Here is a 26,834-nt window from a genome sequence, read left to right on the forward strand (position 1 = left end):
TTATTGTAATTAGTAAGTAGTTTATTTATCAAATGTGCATTTGTCTAAAAGTATAGTAGTATCATGATTATTTACCTTTAATAGAGTGCCGACTCAAATAGACTGTAGTCTCTTTTACATCCCTAAAAAATACAAAAAATGCTAATTAACCCTGAAACAAACTTCTGATACATACCAACAAATTAAGGATAGATCCCAAACTAACAAACTTCGACCTTTATTGAAATCCAACTAGAACAACTTTGAAAGTATCCAGACTATTTGATCAGACCAAATTGCCCACCTGCTGGTAATTGTATTAAAGTTCGATCTACAAGCATTTTTTTATTAATTTATGAGTCTATAAAAACCAGTAATAACTGTATTAATAAGATACATAAGGTACTTACTGAAATTTAATTACATAAGTTAATCATCTTTTTTCAAAGGCTTCTTTCTGAGAGTTAAAAAATACATCATCATCTGCCCAGCCTTTACTTATGTTGGAACCAGTACCAGTGCTTTACATGGAGCGACTGCCTATCTGACCTACTCAACCCAGTGACCCGGGTAATCCGATACTGCAAACAAAATAATCTGATAATTTTATTTTCCACTCCGTCTGCGGGTATAGTGGAAGGGAGTGTCAGTCACTTAACTAGTGACTAAAAAACACCATGATCCTTCTGGAGCCCTTTATGTACCAGAGCCGCGGTAAATTACACGAACCAGATATGTCACAAAAAACTACCTTGTTGGTCTAGCTAGTAGTAGTCGCGTTGTTGCACGAGGCCTCGGGTTCGGTTCCCGAATTGGGCCGTAATCGCTCTGTAGGTTTTAGAAACTTTCGAAAAACAACCCGGAGTCTGAAAGTTAGGGGTGTTATACTCTCGTGCATGGGAGGGCACGTAAAGCTCTCTCAAATGTTACTCAAGGTCACTTGGTAGGAAGAAGAAAATAGTCTGATACCGTCAATTTAACCATTTCATTTTCATCCTACAAAACGGCCAAAAACCCCCTAAACAAATATTTCTATAGACTTCAATTTAATATTAATTTAGAAGTCTATAGAATCCATCGCGATCAATCAGCTGTTGCTATCAGATCTTGGACCTCGTTCAAAGCATTTGACCAGTCATTTAGATCTGAAATAGCTGTGTAATGAGTAATGATCTATCTTGGCAATCACCTCGAATATTAATCGATACATACATAATTAGGGTTCAAATTCTTTTTAGATTTTAAAATAAGTTCATACTTTGCCGTTTCTTCAACCTGCAAGACTCCAAGCAACTTTGTGATAGTTTCTGTAAAGACACAAAGCTTTTTTAACTTAAACCGGGAATCGAATACGAGACGCCGAGCATAGCAGTCGACAAACGAAGCAATTAGGCATAAATAAATCGTGAACCGTTAGCTATTCTAATATAATAAAGAGGAAACATTTTTTGTTTGTTCGTACTCTAAAGGCTCCGAAACTACTGAGCAGATTTGAAAATCCTTTCACTGTTAGAAAGCTACACTCTGTCCGAGTAATATGAGCTAAACCCGATACAGTTTGTAGTTCCCACAGAACGCAGCTGAAACCGCGAGAAAACACCTTATTTGGTACTTATTAAGAAATCCTTAACCTAGGATAGGGTTATTAAGTATTTTCTTCCTAGAAAAGTTAATGAAGACGCGTATAAAACCGCGAGGCAACTACTAGAGATATAAAGTGTGTCTACCAACGAAAGCAATGCTATTAATCTTTCGCATCGCTGTCAGTGGCACGCGTGCTTGATGTATCGTCGTTATCTTTCTAACTAACAAACTAATGACAGTCAGTTTGTATGTCATTTACACTGCATTGCAGCGAATTCGGGGTCATGGGTAAAATATTTTTAAAGCTGAATAATCTTTACAACATTGTTATAGTAATACAGCACAATTATTATATACCTATTTAATTAATACTAGCTGAGCCTTTCGGTTTTTTTTTTAATTCAATTCAATTTCAATTCTGCTTCTTAACAGATCTGGCTTAAGGTTTTTTACTATTCATTTTTGACGTGATAAGTGCTACTTAATCAAATTATTACAATATGTATTTTATTTTTATTCATTTTTTTATAGCAGATCTCTAGGTACTTACATCAAAATAACATTAAATTAAAATCATAATATGCTTAAAATATATTAGACAAAATTCGCAGAAAATCCCAATATTAACACAAAGTTTATTTTATAATGATATATATGTATTATTTTATACCCATACTCCCCTACCCCATCTTCCACGAAAAACAAACACACAACACGTTAGTTTTTGAATAATTTCCACAGAAAATACATAAATAACGTAATAAGAAACCGATCTGTCAAAGTTACGTCAAACTATCTAAAATATATATTCGACAACACACGACCAGTTTAAGGAGAACCCTGATATTTTATTCGTGTCCTAAAACTTGTATGGGGAATATTAAATTTGCCTTACGACGAGAGTTCTTCGTAAATTGGTTGGTTTATATAATAAGTGGATTATGGCTTGTCCAGACGCAATAAGCTTTGAGTATGAGTAAAATGTTAAGCATTATTTTGTTAGTGATAGCCTTTTAGCTTTTTGGAAAATATTATTATCATTAATTTTGTATATTTTGGTTGTAACTACATTTTTTAAGTATTATCGTTTAGTTGAAAAAAAAAACGAATAATGTAAGTAAGTACATACTTTTTAGGTTTTTGATGTGTAAAGCCAGGATTTATTGTTTACATTACATTTTCATTTTTTTTGACAAAAATGATGCAATTTTGTATTTATTACTGGCATATTTTCTACATAGTTATTCAAACATAATGAACAATTGTTTTTTTTTTATAAAAAATATTATTGAAAAAAAAATTGTGAACTTTTGTTTTTAATACAAAAATCATAGATACAGGAATACAATTTCAGCCACACCCTTCTATACTCCATACTTTCTAGTGTACACTTAAATAGCTGTTTGGCATCCCATTGAAAGGGGAACATTGCGCCATTGTAACGTTTTGTTCCTACGCACTCACGCCATGGGGGCTTGTTTGCCATGGCTCCCCATTACTATGTGAACTACTGCTTGTTCCTGGATAAATTAATACAGCCTACGTCACTTGAAAAAAGTGTAGCTTTCTAATAGTCAAAGATTTTTTAGAATTGATTCATTAGTTTCGGAGCTTTAAGTGTACAAACAAAGAAACAAAAAATATTTTCCCTTTTATGTTTTTTTTTTTATTTTTTTCAAATCAGTTCAGTACTTTCAAAGGGTTTAGGATTCAAACAAAACGAATTTGAACACTCATTCTTCATGGACAATTTTTTTTTTTTTTAAACGAATGTCTTGGACTATTTTTATTGTATTAAGTCGTGGTGGCCTAGTGGGCAAAGAACCAACCTCTCGAGTATGAGGGCGCGGGTTCGATTCCAGGTCAGGCAAGTACCAATGCAACTTTTCTAAGTTTGTATGTACTTTCTAAGTATATCTTAGACACCAATGACTGTGTTTCGGATGGCACGTTAAACTGTAGGTCCCGGCTGTCATTGAACATCCTTGGCAGTCGTTACGGGTAGTCAGAAGCCAGTAAGTCTGACACCAGTCTAACCAAGGGGTATCGGGTTGCCCGGGTAACTGGGTTGAGGAGGTCAGATAGGCAGTCGCTTCTTGTAAAGCACTGGTACTCAGCTGAATCCGGTTAGACTGGAAGCCGACCCCAACATAGTTTGGGAAAAAGGCTCGGAGGATGGATGGTCTTGGACTATTTTGCCAAATAAAAAAAAAACGATTTGAACTCTTTATACTTATATTCTTGCTTTTTAATACAATTTTCCTTCCATATTCTGTACTTTCTCGTAAAGACTTAAACAGCTGTCTGGCATCCCATTGTAACGTTTTGTTCCGCCACGCACTCACGCCATGGGAGCTTGTTTGCCACGGCTCCCCATTGCTATGGGGTAACGGCTGCCATAGATTCACAAGTCGCGTTTCTGAGAATTTACGTGACTTTATGTAGTTAAAAAAACTGTTTCTGGTATGAAACCAGACAAAGAATTCTATGATGTATTTTGGTGAATTTGGAAAAATTCGGAGTAAAAAAACGTATTTGGATTTAAAAACTCAATTATAACATCTACATGCTGACTTTCCAAATAATTTATAATGTCCAAACGGATGATCCGATTGTAATGCGGTTTTTTTTGTTTAAAAGGTATGTCAGTCGGGAGTGTTCTTAGCTACGTTTGGTGGAAATCGGTTCAGGTCTTCAAGGTCATCAGCTCGTTTGCTAGATGTGATAGGAATGTTACACGCTCAGTTTACTTGCAAGTATATGTGGGATCTGAAATTTGAAACACTAATGTCTTTTGGAACCACTGAGCTGGTCTGCTGTTAGGGCACGAAGGTAGGAGACGTAACCCTGAACTGCCTTTTAGTAAACCCATCGAGTTTGGGCTCGTTGAATTTGTCTTGACGAGTTCTCTTCATGTTTCTGATTGACGAGAACCTGATGCTGGAAATGGGATGGTGCGGATGAAACCCTGGAATGCCGGAATGAAATGGATAAACCGATTTATATTTTTGCTGAAAATCTAGAATGTCCAAAGGTTAATCTTTATTGTTTCTCAATCTGTGCAATTCTCCCAGAGCCAGTTTGTCATGAGGATTGTTAAACAGCTTCCTTTGGCCGAGATCGCATATAGCGACCCCATCTTAAGATAAAATAAATTAAATGAAAGAAGGAAAAATTAAGGAGCTCCTTTAAAAAGCATGAAATGAAATTAAATTATAAATTTAAAAAAACCCCCGACCCAAAAAAAAGTACGCAATAATTATGACAAAAGATTAAAAACGCTAAACCCTATAAAAAGCAAAAAATAACTTTTACGTAAACTAAATTTTGACGTGTCGGGGGACCGCTTTTTACCTTCATAAATACTTACATAAATCAAATGATACCAACCTAATTACAACATTCGTTTAAAAAAAACACGTAGGTATCTAAAGTAATGAATTAGAGCGGTCCCCCGACACGACAAAATTTAGTTTACGTAAAAGTTATTTTTTGCTTTTTATAGGGTTAAGGGTTTTAATCTTTTGTCATAATTATTGCGTACTTTTTTTTGGGTCGGGGGTTTTTTTAAATTTATATAATTCATATTCAGTTTGTACATGCATGATTTATGTTACGGGTGAAACTCGAAGTGCGTTGCACCTAGTTCTAGCTGGCTAAAGCTAGGTGTAGATTGTAGTCGTCCACATACGGCTAAACTTAGTTGTATTCTTTTACCTTCGAACATCGGCTAGAGGTGCAGCCGCACACACTGTAATAAAGTCAAATAATTTATTTTTATTTATTTAGGCCTTTACAAGCACTTATGAACGTCAAAAATTATAAATAGATTTGATTCTAGTTGCCCATTCCAAAGTAGCTTCCTACGGAGATGAACGGGCAAGCATATACATATGTATAATACTTGCAACGACGCATTTCAAAACTCCAGTTTTTGACACGACTAACCGTAATTGTAATATAGTGGATATAGTTCGCGTACTTAGATAAAAGTAACAATTCATAGCCTTTTACGTGAAGGATGAATAAACATATCTACAAACTTTAACCCTCATAATGTTTTAGTACATTTTGCACGTTTTGTGTTTGTTTAAAACTAAATATAAACTCTTGCGACTGACACATACTCGTATATAATTTTATTTCCACCGCTCAAAGGTGGACGAGGAAGCCTTAGGCGTTAAGTCCGCTATTGTACATTCTGTTTACAAATGTGGACAAAAGTATTTTATTTATATAAAGAGAGAGCCTTTTTATTTTAGCAAATATTGTAGTATTTTTATTAAAAACAATATGAAATATGTTTGGATTCTACAATTTTAATTTGTGCTAATACAGTAAAGATCTTGAATACATAATAGCTCGGAAACTACTACACCAAATTAAAAAATACCTGAACTGCCTGAAAGCTACGTTTTTCCCTAGTAACATAGGCTATATTTTATCCCGGTACGGGCAGTAGTTTCTACGGGACGCGAGTGAAACCGCGGGAAAACGGCTAGTTTTTAATATATTTTTTTTGTATTCGACAATTTTAATAAAAATAATATTGTCATGAAATTTTTTTTTTATAAAAATGTGATACCAGTACCTAATAAGATTAATTTGAGCTTTGTTTTTTTTTCAGGTACGGTTTATAATGAAATATGGCAGTGAAAATCCGGTCTTAACATTAAGGTACCATTTTTATATCTGGTTATGATGAATTTATCTTTTCAGTCACCCAAAAATAGAAACTTAAAAGCTTTTTGAAATATTTACAGAAAATTTTGAGATCGAAACAATTATCTCCGTCTGTTTACACTAAAATAATAAAGGAAGAAAGTATGCTAAAATGCTAGAAAATAAACACTATTTCTATGTACTTTTGGTTTCAACCACAGATAGAAGAAAGGGTTTTCAATTTCAATGCACCCGTAGTTTCTAGTATACCGAAAACTCAGTTTTTGGTATCAATTTCACAATTTCTAGTTATATGCTCGCCTGTAACAAAACACCCTAAGGGGATTTTTGGAACGTGGGCACTACCTTTATATATTTTGGTTGTAGCTTTTCTGAATGGATTATATTATAGATATTAGATATTGTTTCATGTCTTGATATTCGTAAAAAGCAATCTTCAACTATCTTTGCATCTCTGAAGTTGGCGACTAGTGACTATGCAACTTTACATATTACCTAAAATGAAAAAACAAACGAAAATAGTCAGTCACTTCAGTCAGTAGGTACGGTAGACTGCACGCACATCAACTTTCATGCACCTAAACGCAATAGTAATAAGTACGATTTTCCTATAAAACTGTTACCACTGACCTGAAGTTGACTGTACCAACCATAGACTTAGATAAAACATAGATTAGATATTGACCACAAATATCACATCAAGAGTTTTCCCCCCAAAAATTGTATGTCCCCAACACATCGCATAAAAAGTATTCTTATCCCTCCAGTACCCTTCACAACCATGGCATACATTGTGGAACCCCGAAATACATCATTACAACATCTTCGTTCAAAATCAATGTCACCATAGGCTTTCCCTGATATTATCCGCCATAACCGGGTACACAAGTCGCATTTTTCAAGATTATCCGGATAAAAACGGATGAAACCGAATTCTATACGGCAAAGGGTGTTAGGTTTTTTTTTTGTATTTATTTATATACTAGCCGTTTTCACGGGATTTCACTCGAGTTCTGTGGGATTTACTTCTTGTATTTAATACTGTCCTGGTACTTAGTGAGAGATAGCATCGACATGCGATAGGTAGGTATAAAACCATTTTTTCTCTTTAAAAATATATTTATTTACTTCTGGCAGTGGTTTCACCCGTATCCCGTGGGAACCTCTGCACGAACCCTGATAAAAAGGAGCCTATAAGCATTCTTGGTAAATGGGCTATCTAACACTAAAATATTTTTTCAATTCGGACCAGTAATTCCTCAGATTAGCGCAATCAAGCAAACAGACAAAGAAACTCTTCAGCTTTATAATATTAGTATAGATGTTTCTTATTATGCTCGATATTTGGTTTCCATTTTTAGGGATGAATAAGTTTTGGTCGTTGAATTCTTATTTTTATTATGTTAGGGTGAAAGGGGTGAATATTTTGTTGATTTTATTTGATCGATGTGTGTACAGAATTTGCTTTAGGTAAAGTTATTTTTAACATAAGGGTATGAAAGATATTTTTTGCCACTTCATCCTAATAATATAATAAATGCGAAAGTTGGTATGTATGTGGTAGCTAGCTACATGGGTATGTTTGATATTCCTTTAAGCTTAAACTACTGAAACTGATTTGATGAAACTTGCCAGTAATATAGAATACTAGAAGAATATTTAGGATACTTTTTATCCAAGGGTGGGTAAATAGATCCTTCAGGTTGCGAGGGGGACTGATAATGCTGCGGGTTGTTCGAAAGAGATACCGCGGCCCTGGTACATAAAAGGCCTATGACGGAACACGGCGGTTTTTAGTCAGTAAGAGTCTGACACTCCCTCTCCGCTGCTAACCCACAGCGGAAGGGGTCATTTGATGATTTTTGACGTCGTTAAAAAAAAGGGGGACTGATAATGTTATATATGTAAAGAGCTTAACTTGTTCTAACAATGAGTTAACACTGAGCAATAACCATAATACAATTCAACATCTTTTAATCACCACAAATCCAAAGAAAGCAATCAGTAATTAAAATCTACCCTTAACGACTACCCCACAATATTAACAACACCCTTAAGACAATCCAAAAAACACCAATCAAATTCTAAAATTTACGGAACCCCGCAAAATTGTCTAAAAACATCCGAGACTTAAAATGGCTCCCTAAAGGGTAGTTATAACCGACTGCAGCGTAAAGGGAGGTTATGATTTCCCCATAACCGCCAAGGGTAGTTCCAACCCCTATTTTTAGGGTTCCGTAGCCAAAGGGAAAAACGGAACCTTTTGCTGTGACTGCCTGTCACTAGGAAAGGTTTCGTGAACCGTGATAGTTGAAATATTCAGAGATAAAGTGTTATTATTATTGCTGTTATAACCACATCAAAGTCAACATCAAAGTCAATGTCAAAGTATAATGTCAATGTATTGCAAGCATATTTTGACTTTGACTTTAATTAATGAAATAATTTAGTCCATTCAATAAACTTATTTTCTTTACCGTTTTCTATTCGAACATAATATAGAGATAACAATTTTTTGTTTGTACTTGAGGCTTCAAAACTACTCGAATGATTTGACTACTCACTATTGGGAAGCTACTCTATCCCTGATTTGACAAAATATGGCTAATTTGGCCTATGTAAGCGGCTATATTTTGACTCTGGACGGGGATGAATCCACGGGAACCCTTCGCACTCGATTCCAACTCGCACTTACCAAGTTTTTCCTCCCAGCAACGACAGATAAATAATGTAAGGGATAGTGCTGACAATAGGAACGTCGCATAAGTCATACTTGTTTCTACCCGACTTTTTTGCCCTAAGTGATATTAATAGTGTTCATAAGACTATGTGAAAAAGCTTTTCTTTCCTGAAATATCGTAATTGTATGTTAATATTTTCTTGTCGGACAAAATGGAGGAAAATATGAGGCTAGAGTTTTGTTTCTTTGGCAAGAATAGCTTATGTAGTTAGTTGACGAGGCAAATTGAATACAGAGATATGAAATTGGAGAATATAAAGCCTATCATAATAAATAGAAAAGTTGTTTTGAGCGTACTAAACTTTGAAACCAAGTACTTGCTATTCTGCATCAAATAACCCTTTTTCGGCTGCTCAAGTCCCGGATTGTAAGCGTTCATTGAGGGAGGACTATGTTGAGCACTGGAAGGCAAAAAGCTGATCTGATAATGGTAAAAATGTCTTTCAAAAATGAATGCCTTAGGAATCATTATTCTGAGACAGGATGCCTGGTCACAGCCTATTAAAGAATAAACAAAACTATTATTTATTTAAGCAATTCAACAAAGCATAAAGCAACGCACAAAGCTAGTCTAACGTAAATCAGAGCAAGTTTTCAGTTACTACCAGTCCTTATTTTCTACTCTTAATAACCCAACAACCTTGAGAAAGCCTTGAAAATGAAAGTCAAATTATTACGAAACCGAACTCAATAATGTGGTTGTCACAAAATTAAATAATGTTTGAGATAAGGTGCGAGATACATTAACGCCGACCTATATTATATTCCCCTCCCCCCTCTTGTAACTACCCTTCCTCTGTTCAAGGTCTGGAAACCTACTATATTTGACGAAATGAAGTTTTACTGATACCTAGAAAATATGAAAACTAATAACTGTATATGTCAATAACAAGTCTACTGAATTCGGTATTTTTTTGGATGCCTATAAGACACTACATACGTGAAATCTTTTTGAGGTTTCACACCAGATTACTGAAGGAATTACTTTCAGTATTTGGATAGAAATTAGTCTATAAACTCCTTCAGTAATTTGTGGCTAAGTTACAGACGAAAGATTCGATCGGTTATAAGGTTAAGCAATGCTTAGCGCGGTCAGACCATCTTGTCATGATGAGTTTCTCCTTGTTTCATCACGGCACTAACGTTTGCTATGTAGACTTCTATTGTACCTTGGCAAAAAGAGGCAAGTATTGCTAGGATAAAATGGCAATGGGTCGATGGTACGGAAAAGTCCTTCAGTGATGAAAGGCAGCGTGGGCCGGCCTCCCACTAGATGGAAGGACGATCTGGCCAAGGTCAAGGCCAAGGTCGCCGGGAAGTAGTGGATGCGGGTTGCTGAAGATCTAGCAAAGAGTCGAACCTTGGGGGAGGCCTTTGCTCAGCAGTGGACGTCTTTCTTCTGAAAAGACGACAGCTAAAAATACCCAAATATTGGTAATACTTCCCGAGTTTCTTCACAAACTTTTCTCTGATTATTTTCCTAGCAAATTAATAAGTTCCCCAACAATAGGCTGAGTACAATATATTGTTCTTTAGGTTGCAATCTCCGAAACTGTTTGGTCTCGATGACAGCAAATTGATCGATTGCTCACCAAACTAGGGAACTCACGTAAATATTGGCTTTTTCGTTATTTTTGTACTGATATTTTACTTTATTATGTAGCAATATTGATGGGTAGATTACTGAGTTATTTGGTATTTGCTGTCGCTTATGTAATTTAGGTATTTAATTCTTTAACGCACTAAAGTAAAGCATAGAAAAAAAAGGAATTATACATTTTCAGAGCTTAACAAAAACTCACTATGTGTTTCACGCATTTACCGAAATTGGGAAAAAATTTGCTACTAAATATTTAATTCGGTTCAGTAGCTTTGGAGTGAATGCGTGATGAGAGACGCTTTCGCATTAGTAAAGATTTTTATACACGCTTTGTACAGCTTTGACTATTCAGAAGGTAGAAAATCTGACAAGCAGTCTTACCAAGGCGTATCGTGTTACTTTAGCAACAATTGGAGAGGTCATAAGTCAGTCACTCTATGTAAAGTCGTTAAAAATAACCCTATAAGCTTTATTAAAAATCTCTTTGAAAAATTTAAATACAGAAAGTTATTTAACAGAAAAAACTGAAAGCAAAGAGAATAAATAAATATAGTTTTTGGAACAACGAATGGCTTTGACCTCTTAACGTTTGCAGGTGACCGTAAAAAATTAACTTAATGTTTAAACTGTATGCGTTTTAACTGTTTGTTTTGGCACGGGCATACAAAATGTAGACTGGGGCGAGGCTGATTGTGTAAATCTAGTCAAAAATGCATATATTATATGCTTATGCATTTTTACTTTCTGGGAAAAGATAAAGGAAAACCTTTTTGTACTTTTTACATTTTTTTGTAGGATAGTTTAGCCTTTCTTTGTAAATTCTAACCGCGAAAGTAACTCCGTCTGTGTAAGTACTAACTAAATACCTACTGAAAGGACATAAAGCTACTTTTTTTTCAGATTTCAAGAAATAGATACTTACCTACCTCGGAATGTGGACGGATCCGCGTTTCCCAATTATGTTCGGGTTGGCTTCCAGTCTTAGTACCAGTGTTTTACAAGGAGCGTTATAATAATTAATTGTAGTGTTAGCTGTAGTTTATTCTCTTGAAACTAATCACTGCAAGTAACTTCTGAAACCTAGCTAAGAACAAATGAGTTTTATTGTCCACGCCTCCCAGAGGTATGATCAGTCAATAGATAATAGAAAAGTAGTAGAAAAAATAGTTTTCATTACTTATTATTTAGACGTCAAGTTAAATCAATTTCTCAAATCGATTTTTTACTTGGAACCCTTAGGGACAATATTATTTTTTTATCAATATTACATTAGTATAGATTACAAAAACTAGTCAAAAGCCTAAAAATTCCCAGCTCTTATTAACCCTATCTTCATAAACAACCCCCTTTTATTTTCTATTTTCCATCCACACAGTTAGTAGTATTTTAACATTCAAATGAGGTGAGACCACCAGCTACATTTGACTGCCGACATCATTCTAAAGCTATTTGCAGTTCATGAAAATATTCATAATTGCAGCTTCGTTGTAACAGCTTGCCAGCAAATGTGGCTTTGACGGAATCACCAACTATTAAAACTGGTTACATTCTATTTTTGACGTTTCACCCGCCTCCCGTGGGAACTTCTGCCCGGGAAGAGAGTAGCTTTCCAACGGTGAGAGAATTTTTCAAACCCATTCATTAGTTTTAGTGCGTTTAGGGTACAAACAAACAAACAAAAACATGTTTTCTCTTTATTTACAACACAAAAAAGAAAACTATCCTAGTAAAACAATTAAAAAAAACACTATATCTAAAACGCATCAAAAAATTCATCCCCATCGCTGTCAACTGGGAGCGTACCCAAGAGGCTGGCAGCATTACCTCGTTGGATGGCCATGCTGATCCTTTGTCCGAGGTAATAGCCAGCCTGTTCTCTTTATTATATTAGAATAATTATTTTTTTAGCTTTTTGATATTAGTCTAAATGTCAGATAATCTATCCAATGAACACAAGACATCAAATTGAATTGATATCATCAGCCAAATCAATCACTCAACTCAGTCATTGATCGATAAACCATTTCGTATTGAGCGTCACATCATTTCATTCTATCAAGCGCCAAGCGACCTATAAAGACTAAAAAGCGTCATTTTTTCAAAAAAATTATACTAAAATTCGGATCTCAAACACGTAAATCATATTTCGCAAAAGATTTTCAGTCGCTACAAATTCCTTTGAACTGAGAATTTTACTCGAGAACTTTGGCTCATAGTAAATTGTCTCACTTTTGAGACACACGGTCCCACAGATCAAATAACAAAGAGAAATAGGTATAGATGCTTTATACCGTGTAAGCGGGTAAGCCACACCTGTGTGTGTATAAATTGTACATGCATTCTTAATGTCCTTGTGTGCGTAAGCTTGGGAGCGCTCAGCAGTCATGGTCGAGTCGCCGCCCGAGTCTTTGAAAGACAATGTGCATGTATATTTTTTAAACACGTTTGGTTCATACACTTGAGATAAAACATCTGTAAGAAAAATAATTTAAACGTTCCCATTCTTAGTTATTATCACAAAGTATGGAGATAAAAGGAACTTTAAAATAATAAACTCAAGAAGCGAGTGAAATAGTCATATTGAAATTATAAATGCAGTACTTTTCTATTATTCGACGATGTAGAAAAAAAAACTCTGCCACTATATTTTTACGATAAATGCATTAAACATTAAAAGTAACATCGTCAATGCAAACTGTTATTAAAAAAGCTTAAAAGAAACACACAAAGCTCAGATTTCTCCCAAAAGAACAATTCTAACGCGTTTTAAAAAGAAAGTTTGCCATCTCTATTTTCCGTATGTCACAAATTGCCAGTTAGACTTTCCTTCGTACCTCTAAATTGGCGCGGAAAGTTATTTTTTAAACTTTGAAAAGCCTCTTTGCGAGTAACAGTTATTTTGCGCGCCAAATGAAATGAAAACGCGTATAGTCTGTAAGGGAGAAACAAAACGCAAACGGGAGAAACATGGAGAACAAAATGACTAGCGGAGATGTCGTAACGCAAAATCTGCTAGGAAAGTATGAGGGACGAGGAACGTTACTAGCTTTCTATGAAACACGCTCATTATCAATACTAATATTATAAAGAGGAAAACTTTGTTTGTTTGTTTGGATGTAATGGATAAACTCAAAAACTACTGGACCGATTTTAAATATTCTTTCACCATTAGAAAGCTATATTATCTGCGAGTAACATAGGCTATATTTTATCCCGGTGCGGGCAGTAGCTCCCACGGGACGCGGGTGAAACCGCATGAAAACGGCTAGTTTTCAAAATAAAATCACCAATCATTCAAGACCAATTTTTGACAGATTGGTTTCACAAGGAAGCCGAACATCTCGTTAGTTCTAGTAACTGATCACGCCTACCATACGTTGCTTGACCTACAAGAAGGCGCCTGACCTACCTTCCTTATGGCATCTCCGCTATCTTTCCTTCCTCCGTCCCGCGAACATTTAGTAAAAGAGAAACAAAACACAGACATATTCGGTTTTTGAACTTTTGAATCGCGGTTGCAAACCGTAGAGGCGTGATTGAGATTTGAACTTCGAATGGCATGTCGTCGGATGTTTTTCTTTTTTTGTAGTGATAAATGGTTTTTGTATGACTTGAATTTTTAGGGGATGGCAATATTATATGATAAGTTGTATGAAGGTATATGTGAGGGGCTCGTGGCTAAGTTACAGCCATACTGGTCCTTCTGTCATCAGGTTAAGCGGTTAATTCGTAGATTGGTAACCATGGAGTTTCTTGCCCGTTCTTCTCCATAGGAAGCTACTTTTGGAATGGGCAACTAGAATCAAACTTAGTTATAATTTTGACGTTCATAAGTGCTTGTAAAGGCCTACATGAAAAAAAAAAAAAAAATTGGTGACCATCTTGTCAAAGGTTCCTATGTGTTTCAGAAGCCATGTTAAATTGTGGGTTACGACTTTCATAATTTAGACTTAAATTGTATATTCATGAGTAAGAAGCCTGTGGCATCCTTATTAGTAGGAAGGTTCCTGGTTAGTAGGAAGAACGTCTGACAAACCATCTTGCTACAGTATTGTAAGTCTATTAAGTATTGGGTTGATAATGAATAATTTCTGGTCAGATTGGCAGTCTTTCCATATAACATCACTAGTAGGTGCTCAGCTGCAACCAGTTAGTCAACCCAAAAGGAGTTGAGAAAAGTCTAATCAGATACAGATCTCAAGCGAGAAATACTTATCAACAAAAATACGATTTACAAATCCAGCACTAAAAATCACGGCCAATAACTAACCTTATATTTATTCGAACAAACCATTTAACAATATATTTGTTCACGTTTCTTACGATCGTTATTAGTATACAATAACTTAAGATCGGACTTTAACAGGCTAACTTTACACTTTGGAAGTTTTCCAGCTTTTAAAAGGAAAACAGCATGTTTATGTATTGAATTTAACAAGTAATAACCTGGCTGTAGTATTTATAGTCTTTTGGAGATACGACCAAATAGTTTGTGAACGAAAGAGGGTGTTTATAGTTTTTTAAAACGTGTGTGTAGTTTTTCATTTCAACGTAGACGTGCACATCGTTACGCAAGCGCTGTGGCCTGTCTCATACATTTCCATACATTACAACTCATGGTTACGCCGTAACTACGCGCGTGACTACGCTTACGTCTACGCATACGCATCCGGTCTGCTGGAGCCTTCTAAATAGCTGTCTCCCGCGGTTTCACGTGCTTTCTGAGATAACTACTTCCCGCACCTGGATATAAAATTGCATCTCTAATGGTCCTCTATCAGGCTCTTGACTGTATTCTGTGTGCCTTTCATTCATATCGGTTATTAGACTGGGACAGACATAAAGATAGACAAAGTTAGTTTCGTATGTACCTACCTATAATATTGGTAAGATTTTCAGATTCTCTTAATTGATGACCAAATTCGCATCCACTACATATACTCTAATATAACATCAAATATAATTTAACTGTCAGTTTTTTTTTTAACTTTAATTATAAAGTGTATAAATAGAATAATTACTAACTAAAAGTATGTAAGTATCTTTATTTTAAGTTATCAAGTATACACTTTCCTTCTTACATCCTTAAAACTACCTCTAAATACAAAGTATGACGAACTAAATTAATAAAAGACGTGCATACTTATTGGCAAAAACAACGCGGAAGATAATAGGCGTCGAAAAAGTCACTGTCAAAGTTACTTTACCTCAACACAAACTATAGTACAAAAACAACCACTTACTATGTACGAAGGTGGGTATCTAATAAAAAAGTACAAATACAAGCAGTTTCCGTGTACAGTGTAGTAGGCCGTGGTTTACCTCAAGTTGTGAAACAATTGCGCCACTTTACTGTCGTCTTGTACTCTAATTCGATTTTACAGCTAAACAGTAAAACTTTGTTGGTGACACTGAGTAGATATTGCAGAAGGTTAATGGTGATATCAGAAGACCTCCCCATCTCTCTCCCGTGGGTGTCGTGAGTGGCGACGGGACCCTAAAGGCCAGTGCGTAACATCTGCACTTTGGGCTACCTGCACGGTAACGGGTAAATCACCACAACAGCATTCCCAAAGAGGGTTGGTGTCAGGTAGGCGGCCGACTATAAAAAATTAAGCAAAAACTTCTGCAGCATAAAGAGAATGTAAGGAGAAAACATGCTGCGCCGACCCCAAATAGAATTGGGATAAGGGCAGGAGGATGGTGTGTGAGAAGTAAGAAAAGTCGGAACACTGGTAGATTTTGTAATTTATCTAGCACAAAGTGTGACAAAAAGGTTAGGAAGATTATCTAGGACAAGATGATGTAGACAATCATCATTACCTTTGCCTTGCCCTTACAAAACCTATATTTATTGGCTTACAATCCAATTGAAACTAGAAGACTGATTTTATCAAATTTTATCGGTAGCTGGAAAGCCAGTAAATTGGCGAACCATTGTTCAACAGTAAAAGGCTTTCGGCTGAAACGAGATATTCACCTATTTCAATACCTAGTCTGTTTGTAAAATCTTCTAAGTGCCATATCACCTTACCTTTATATTACAACTAGCTGTTTTTCTAGTAGTAGATAAAATATAGCCTATGTTACTCGCAGACAATGTAGCTTTCTAATGGTGAAAGAATATTTAAAATCGGTCTAGTAGTTTTTGAGTTTATCCATTACAACCAAACAAACAAACAAACAAAGTTTTCCTCTTTATAATATTAGTATAGATTACAATGTGACTATTAACACTGTCATAGATTTTTGGGTGTAGCTTTCACTCACAATCCCTACTAATATTATAAATGCGAATGCGTCTGTCTGTTACTCTTTCACGCCTAAACCACTGAACTGTTTTAAAAAAAAATTTGGTACAGAAATAGAGTTGACCTTGAGAAAGAACTTAGGATAGTTTTTATCCCGGACTTTTGAAGAGTTCTCTTGGAAACGCGATATAACCGAACGTGATGCGGGCGAAGCCGTGGGAAGAAGCTAGTTTCAAAATAAATTCAAACTTATCCTTCTGAGTTCCTCTCCTACGTCGGTCCTTAGGCTGTCTCCACGCGGACGTTAAGTCGAGATCGACGGCTGTAAATCTCGTTCCTCGCAGATAAAGTAGCTACGTGAGCGGCAGCCTAAAGCAGTCATCTCCATTCCGACTTTACGAGACAAGACTTCTTGTATTTTTTATGCGCCGACCCTTTTTTTAATATCTATGAATCTATTAAGTAATAAGGCTTGGAAGGGAAGCTGCTTTTAGGTTACCGGGTCTCAAGAATATTATTTCATTTTTTAACCAACTTTCCAAGAAGGAGGTTTTCATTTCGGAGTTTTGTTTTTTTTCTTTTGCTAATGTAATCACCTGACTCGGGGAAAAAACCAACCTCTCAGGTTCATACAGATCAGGCAAGTACCAATGCAACTTTTCTACCTCTAAGTTTGTATGTAGGTACTTTCTAAGTATATCTTAGACACCAATGACTGTGTTTCGTATGGCACGTTAAACTGTAGGACCCGGCTGTCATTGAACATTCTTGGCAGTCGTTACGGGTAGACAGAAACCAGTAAGTCTGAAAACCAGTCTTACCGAGGGGTATAAAGGTTGCCCAGGTAACTGGGTTGAGGAGATCAGATAAGGCAGTCGCTCCTTGTAAAGCACTGGTACTGAAATGCATCCGGTTAGACTGGAAGGCGACCCTAACATAGTTGGAAAATCTTTCTCAACCTAGTTACATACACAACCTCATATTTTGTAAACAACGTGTCCAAGAAAAACAATATATTATATACTAGCCGTTTTCCCGGGGTTTCACCCACGTCCCGTGGGAGCTACTGCCCGCACCGGGATGAAATATAGCCTATGTCACTCACAGATAATATAGCTTTCTAATGGTGAAAGAATATTTAAAATCGGTCCAGTAGCTTTTCTCTTCATAACATTAGTATAGACTATACACATACTTTTCAGTAACAAAATAATCCATTATACTCAATTTTACTTCAAAAACACACACGCTATTATAAATTACACTTTCAACCACAAAGGCCCTTATTATAATAACCTATAACAATAAATTAAAAATTACCGACTCCCGTAAATGACGAACAGTATCGACAGTCGTAAATTATCGAAAATGCCATAAAAATTGTTATTATATATCAAAATTTTATAAAAATTTACGACCACGGTGTAATAACGAGATTGTATGCTGATCGGTGTTTTAATGGAAGTGGCTTAAGCGCGTTATTTTGTGGTGGGATAGCGTAGTTTGTATTTATGTAGGCTATGAAAAGTGATAATAGCTTTATTGGTTATTTTTTATTCATATCACAAAGATTAGGGCATAAAAAATTTATAAACATTATTGGAAGAGCACTAAAATTAAACATTTTAAATAAGCTATGCCCACAGAGGAAGAAAAGATAGCGGAGATGCCATAAAGTAGGTAGGTCAGGCGTCTTCTTGTAGGTCTAGCAACGAACGTTAGGCGTGATCAGTTACTAGAACTAACGAGACGTTCGGGTTCCTTGTCAAATGCAAGCCAATCTATCAAAGATTGGTCTTGATTGATTGATAATTTTATTTTGAAACAAAAAAGGCGAGTTATATACAAGGCGTGTAGCTAGTAACGTTCCTCGTCCCCCGAACACCCGCATGTTGTCGCGCTGCTTTCTTAGGAGATTTTGCGCTATGACATCTCCGCTAGTCATTTTGTTCTCGATGGCTATGCTCGACTGTGGTAGAATGCTGACTATTATGCAGCCATATTGTAGTTACTAAAATCAAAGCGGCAAAGGTATTTGAAAACCATACGTCATTTAAGTTTAGAATAGATGAAATCACCATTTAAAATGGTTTCCTGCCAGACACACTTAAATCTATAGAAATAAAAATAAACTAAACTATATGAATGAAAACATACGGTTGCTAAGCCAAAGAATAAAACATTTATAACGTTGCTACTTTTAGAAGTGACAAACGATTGATAGTTCGCAGACTTTTATGATTTTACATTATCATCAATTTGATACATTTTTGTGCTAGATAGACATATAAAAATCTTTTTTTTTATGTTATATCCCAGTTTTTGCCTTTTTTTTCAAAAAATCATTTTTGTTTACATTATCTGTACACAAACAACTTCATTTATTTTTTGTTTTTGTGACCCTAAATACTTAGGCAACATATCTATTGGCATTGATTTTAAATAGACTTAAACAAAAGAAGTTCTTACTTCTTTGATACTTACCTACTTTGACCTGTATGTAGGTATGTATATTTTTGTGATCTCCTGTTCTGAACTGATTTCTGAAATCTGTGAACTGATTTTGATACGGTTTTTAACATAGCATTTGGCAGACTTAGGAGAAGGTTTTAGGTTAACATACCTGTTATTGAAGATAGTTTTACTTTTTGTAAAAAGTTCCTATCAGTTACCTTTTATATTTCACGTACAAAACCGCGCCAAAACGAACACTAAAAAACAGCTGAACCAAATAAAAGTTTGTTTGTACAATTCGCTTCTAACTCATATTCCAAGAAAATGACTAAACGCGTTAATGTGTGAAGTGGTGAAAAAGTATAAAAGTAACTGATGGCTGAGAGCCAACTAGCATTCCTGTGTGTCTAGACGGACGGCGGCCATCTTGGATTTAATGTCAATCCCGGAATGTATATAAAGGTTAGGGCTATATTAAAGTTTTCGTTACTAGGCGTTTTTTTGGAGTTTAATTATGTATGATATACTTATCGCTTTCGTTAATTTATATAAGGGTGGAAATAAACTGGCGTTCCACGGGAAGTTCTTCAAGTAGCTTGCCAACAGTGAAAGGATTTTTAAAATCGGTTCAGATAGTTTTGGAGCCTTTTATGATAAACGAACAAAAAAAACCATTTTATAATATTAGTTTAGAAGTGTAGATATAGACCAGGTATTTCCCGCGGTTTTACTTGCGTTTAGCGTGTATTACGTATACTTGACGACTAATTTGTTTTATTACAAACTTCTTAGTAATTTGTTTGAATTTCTTATGTTTGAATTTCTTGACCTCAATAGTAGAAATTAATATCAAAAGAGAAAAACCTTATACACCAAAAAATAGCAAAACAAACTTTTACTTAAATAACACAAATAATAATTAGGTAACGTTTAATGAACTTGTTTTTGAGAACGTAGATAAATAATTAAAAGAAATATTGTTTTATTTACTCAAACGAGATAATTAAACAGTAACACAAATTATATAAATTAATTTATCAATAATTAACAGAGTTTAACGTTCCAAGGTTTTGTTAGTGAAGCTATGAAGCGAACTTGGGTAAATTTTACCATTTAATTATTTGCCTAGTTTATTTATTAATTGGCCTACATACTGTAGCGTATCCACCATATGTAGCGCATGGCGCGCTAGGGGCCCATCTTCAGGATGTTTTATAATTAAAACATTAAATAGAACTTTAACTTTGTGTTTATTGATTGATGACAGAAAAGTGACAACTTCGATATAAAAACCTATTCTATTTCTAACATATGTATTTAAATGGTTGTTTAGCCAGGGACCAACCAACGAATATAGTAGACTAAAAAGTTTCTAACAGCCAGTTTCTTCATCAAAAGTTAAAGCCAAAGTAAAAGTCAAAATTAATGTCTAAAGTAAAAGTAACGGTTAAATTCAATTTTTCTATGAATTTTGCTGTCACTTTAGCCTTGAAAAAACGAATTTGACCGTTACTTTAACTTTAACTTTTGATGAAAAAACTGGCCGTAAGTTTTCTACAATAGCTTAACTCCTATGTTCGTCTAGTTAACAAAGTTTGTATGTAACTTCTTCTTCTTAGCGTTTATCTCGTCTTGTGACGGGGTCCGCTTTCCGTATCTTCTTCTTCCACTTCGCTCTATCCTGGACATCTTCCACTTCGAGTTCGCAAATTTTTATGTCTTTCTTTACGACACACAACCACCGCAGTTTTGGCCTGCCTCTGTATGTATGACTTATGATAGTTATTTTTATTTCGAGTTTCGCAAAGCAGGATCAACTATAGGTCCCGGCTATCATTTCAACATCGTTGGAAGTCGTAACGGGTAATCAGAAGCCAGAATCTCTATCTTACCAAAGTCTTACCAATGGATATTAGGTTGCCCAGATAACTGGGTTTAGAAGGTCAAATAGGCAGTCGCTCTCTGTTAAACATATTAGGAAAAGGCTAGGCAGATGCAGATGATGATAGATTCTGGGTGTACATATGTAAATATATTTATTATTTATTAGCCTTTGCTGTCCCACTACTAGGCAAAGGCCTCCCCCATAGCCTTCCACTTTTCTCTATCCATCGCTGCTTGAGGCCAGTCCGAGAGGAAGCTGTCCAAGTCTTCTCTCCAGCGTGTCCTTGGTCTCCCTCTTAGTCGCCTTCCATCCTCTTACATGAATATAATTAAAGATTATCCACCTACATATTTTCCGCCGAAATCAATAACATCTGTCACCAAGCATAATGAGTCTTCCCACGGAACTCAGGTAAAGCCGCGGGCGGTATCTAGTCGCTAAACAAATTAATTTAAAGAAAGTAATGAAGAGACCACTAAAAGCTCTTCAACTTCTTGTAAAATGGCTTCAAAAGGAAAACCCTTGTTGATTTATCCTTAACTTTTACAATAGGTTGCAAAAAAAATTGGGGTAATTTCAACAATCAATAATTATTGGTAAAAAAAATTATAGGTACATATTATAAATTAAATCAACTGAAATTGAAGTTTTAGAGCACCAAAAATGGCTTAAGGGCTTATCACACTTGACTAAATTCAGTCAAATGTAATCGCGTTTAGGAAGGTAGTTTTCATTAAATCATTTAGAAACCTAATTAGACAAACCTATTTAGACGACTGAATTTAGTCAAATGTAATAAGCCCTTTAGCCTTTCCCCAACACAGTTGCTAAAAAATAGGTTTTAGTAATAGAAGTCAATCATCATTGGGCCAACTATAGGCCAACACTTTAGTCTGAGTGTCCGGTAAAGGGCTTACTAGACTTTACTAAATTTAGTAGCGTAATTAAGTTCCTAAATGATTTAGTGAAACCTACCTTCCTAAATGCGATTACATTTGTCTGAATTTAGTTAGACGACTGAATTTAGTAAAGTGTAATAAGCTCTTAACTCTTACATGTCAATTTCCTCCATAAAACATAGGCAGTACGTATATATTAAGACAATTGCCGTCCTCTACGGTGACATAAAACTGCCACTCTATAAGATTACATGTAATATTTTTACTTGAGCACCATCATATCTCGAGCAACAATGGTTTATCTTCGTTACTAACCTAATTCATAACTTTTTAAAGATAAATATAACTACGAAGACAGTTTGTAAGACATTATCTATACTAATATTATAAAACTGAAGAGTTTTAAACGCACTAATCTCAGTAATTACTGTATCAATTTGAAATAATATTTCAATGTTAGACACCCTCTAAATCATAATAACAAATCTTTTATTCAAACTTGGCTGCCAAAACAGGACTTTTCGAACGTCGAAATTTACAAAGGACAGTCCCCAAAACGCCCGCCCTTCACCACTTCCTATGTGTTTTTGCTGGGAAGAAGAAGTGGCGCAACAAACTCCCCAGCAATACATGTCTGTCTGTAGGTTAGAAGAGCCTTTCAACAATTTATCTATACTTACTAATATTATAAAGAGGAAAACTTTGTTTGTTTGGTTGTAATGGATAAACTCAAAAACTACTGTACCGATTTTAAATATTCTTTCACCATTAGAAAGCTATATTATCTGCGGGTAACATAGGCTATATTTTATCCCGGTGCGGGCAGTAGCTCCCACAGGACGCGGGTGAAACCGCGGGAAAACGGCTAGTTATGTATAAATTTTTATATGCAATCCTCCTGCCTCTTTATTGAGAAAGGTTATATAGGCTAATTTTTACCCTGCTGCGTGAAGTAGGTCCCACGGAACTCGGACAAAATCGCTAGCAGAAGCTAGTTATTCAACAATCAGTACCTCAATTATAGTGTGGGTGAAATAACTATTTTCGTATCTCCGTATCTGACCCAAATTATTCCCTCCGAGTGTATTTAATCAAAAAACAAATTAAATAAATCCCATTGGCTCTTAGATTGTTAGCGAAATCAATTTGATATTCAGAGCAGTTTTTGCCCGTTTTCCTGTTATTATAACATCAATAGTAAGTATTTGTAAGGCTGAGGATAATAAATAAATATGTGTTTTTGGGAAAAAATTGGTCGTTATTTATTTAAGGGTATCTTTTGTACATATTTGTGAGGTACTCTTTCTAGGAAACCAACCTTTTTTGTGTGGTAACAAATAAATAATTAGGATTAGTTTTAGCGTCTTTATTATGTAAAAATATAGATTTAGTTTACTTTTAAATAATGTACACTCTGTGTATATTATTGCTGTAAATAAAGGATTATTATAAATATTTAAAATATTCAACTAGCTGTTCCACTCGCTTCTCGAGGACACTACTTCCCGAACCTGGATAAATACTTTTTATCCGGCGGCCTATACCTATTCTTTCTTTGGTTCTATACTATCTTTTAACAAAATGTCATTAAAATCGGTTCAGTAGTTTTACCTCCAAAGTGTAACAAACTCACATTCGCATTCCAACATTTAGTAGGATACAAGCTCCTTTTAAAACCGCAACGCTACCGCCGTCTGGTGGCACTCTAACGACACTCCTCACGCGCGACACTCGGGTGTGTGAAGTGGCCATTACGGTCGGTAGAAACTGTTGCAATGTATCGCTTCTTTGTTTCAAATACGAGAATATTTTTTGAAAAAAATGTTTTTTTTAAGTTTATTTTGAAAATAATGGACAGCAATTTTTGAATAATTATGCGGATAGGGATAGGTATTTTTCATTTTGCAAACTGCGATCTTTCAATTTGTCTTTATGTTTTTACGAGTATATGTTTTTTTAATAATATTTTTGAAGAGTGTGTTCAAAACAAACTAGCGAATGCATATTTTACCCCCTCTGAACAAATCCTTTTAGAGAGAATAATGAAATAATCCTCTATTTTACCTAGAGCACTTTCACACTACTTAGTTTTTGTCGCGCGTAGCAAACTCGAGCCCTACGGCAAAAATTCATCACTCCTTTTTAGATGTCAAGTTTTGCACCGGTAGAAAGTTGTCAACTGTTTGATATACTCGGCCCGTACAAAGCCAACAGAAAATCCGGTAGTATAAAAACTCAGTTGAACTCTAGTTATTAGTTCGTTCAGTTTTAACATACCCCAACATACCTAACGAACCCAGTTTCCCATAATAATGGAACATCCCCAATAACTCGGTTACGTGACTTATAATTTGACGAAATAAGTTCCTATCCTCGTTACAAAAACAAAGTTAGTCATCCCTACGGAGTAACAAAAGATGAGCGGAGATGCCATAATGTAGGTAGGTCAGGCGAATTCTTCTAGCTCAAATTCGTGACCAAAACGATCAGTTACGAGAGAACTAACGAGACGTTCGGGTTCTTTGAGACATCTGTCAATGGTTTTTTGGTATTACAAAAAATGCTCGGGTCCAAAGAAGGCGTATAAGGGTGAAAACAGTAACGTTCCTCGTCCCTCGCACACCCACATTTTAGCGCGCTACTTTCTTAGGAGATTCTCCGTTATGGCACCTCCGCTAGTCATTTTGTTCTCCATGGTTATCCCCTAATACGCAATAAGGTTGGGCAAGCAACTCGTAAATAAATTACTTAAGTTGCTCATATTTCTACTTTGATGATTAAGGGGTACCACAGACGGATTAGTCGCTGCGACGCGTTGAAATGCGCGCTTCTGTCAGGATATAAATGTCACTTATGTATTTAATGCAAAGATTTGAAAGCTTATTGCGGGGAATGGAAACAGAAAATCGCTAAGAAAATTAATGTTCAGTAGTGATTTGTTAACACATTTTTTAACTATTGTAACGTTAGTAGTTGCCACTTTCGGACAAACAAAGCTTCTCAACAATATCGAAATAATGCTTAAGGGGTCAAATGACTATCTTCAGAAATGCAAAGTTAATTGGCATGAACTATCTATAATTCCTTCCTTATTACGTCCTTTTTTATTAAGGCCATTTACTCTTGCTAGCGCAAGTTGAAGAAGGAAGAACAATAATCGAATCGCAGCGGCAAGAAGCTTGTCTGGCGGGTCCCTAATAAGATTTATTAGGTAATCATATTACGGAACCATTGCTTAATTGGTTCACTTGCCTCATCCTTTTGTTGTTGATTCCTCTTACGAATAGAAATATTCTCAGAAAATATTTAGGAACTGTCTTGTTGGTAATATACTCAACTAGCAACCCGCCCCTGCTTTGCACGGGTGCTGGTTGTTATTATACATAAACCTTCCTCTTCAATCACTCTATCTATTAAAAATAAGTATTAAAAGTCTATTACGTAGTTTTTAAAGATTTGATCATACATAGGGATATGGGGACTTTGTTTGTGACAGAGAAAGCGACTTTGTTTTATACTGTAGTGATACTCAATTCTATAATAGGATTCCATATTTTATACAGGTGGTGCATTTTATAAGACACAATATGGTCTACTCTATGATCTGACCGTGGAAGAGATTTTTCTTTATGTAAATCGGCCCAGATATGTATATGAATGGCACCTGAATATTTTGAAAAGACATCTTTATTTACAACAAAAGTATATACAGAGTTATTTACAGCTTTATATAAAAATATATAATGGAAGAGGTATTTCGAGAAGGCTGTTAACTTTCAAATAAATGGTTCTTAGAGCTTTGTATTAATTAAGTGTCTGTCTGTCTGTCAGTCCGTAACAAAATATCATTTTGTAAAAAAAAATATTCATGCTCCAAAATTGGTAATTCATTCAGTCCTTTCACAAAGAAATAAACAAGAATACTATCTCCAATTTAACGTTTCAATTTATCATCTTTAGACTATTTCACTGTACAATATAAAATTGTAAAAACCATCTTAATTACTAGACATTCCGAGCTCTGTAGTAATTTAGCAATTTCTTTTGTTACAGGTCGCTTAACGGACGAGAGCCTTTAATTAAGATTTTATAAAGTGGCGCAAAGTAATCACCTTTTCACTCAAAACTAATGGAATTATTAACAAACTAAAAAACTTAAATACATATCTACTAAAATACAAGAAAAAAAGGTGACCAGAATTTTGTGCAATCAAGTGTAAAAAAGTGATTCGAAAAAAAAAACGGTTCCAAACAGTTCCGAAAAAATAACAGTGAAATATTAGGTGTTCCGAAAAATAACAGTGACAAAAAAAAAGTGAAAGTGTAAAATTGAAAAATTAAAATTAAATAGTGTATAAAGTGATTAGTGAATAAATAGCTATGCTTTGCTAGTGAGGTGATATTGATGATTTTGTTAGCATCACCACGAATGCGGGCGAGCGGCCCCTCCGGCCGGCAGGTCAATGACATCGCCGGCACTTCTTGTGCTTTCCTTGGCTGTTGGTAAGTTTATCATATTATTTTATTATATGTATTTTTTTCATCATCATCATCCTCCTGCCCTTATCCCAATTTTATTTGGGCTCAGAGCAGCAGGTTTTCTCCTTCATTCCATCAATCATCTCGCGAGCCATTTTCCAACTATGTTATCTTGAGGTCGGTTTCCAGTCTACTAGTGTTTTAAAAGGAGCGACTGCCTATCTGACCTCCTCAACCCAGTTGAGTGGGACTAACAGTTTATTTGTCTATTTGTCTATTA

At 35.4% G+C, this 26,834-nt stretch overlaps 1 protein-coding gene across 1 annotated transcript in view; it reads left to right on the forward strand.

The window, feature by feature from the left end:
- The window catches only part of Neto (Neuropilin and tolloid-like), a 191,477-nt gene that overhangs the window by 127,834 nt on the left and 36,809 nt on the right, over positions 1-26,834 (forward strand). The window contains exon 3 of the mRNA XM_064041446.1: positions 26,129-26,578. Coding sequence (XP_063897516.1) covers positions 26,539-26,578 — 40 coding nt within the window. The 5' untranslated portion in view covers positions 26,129-26,538. The remainder of the gene's footprint in view (positions 1-26,128; positions 26,579-26,834) is intronic.

The sequence above is a fragment of the Helicoverpa armigera genome, chromosome 25, assembly GCF_030705265.1.
Source record: "Helicoverpa armigera isolate CAAS_96S chromosome 25, ASM3070526v1, whole genome shotgun sequence".
Taxonomy (NCBI): Eukaryota; Metazoa; Arthropoda; class Insecta; order Lepidoptera; family Noctuidae; genus Helicoverpa; species Helicoverpa armigera.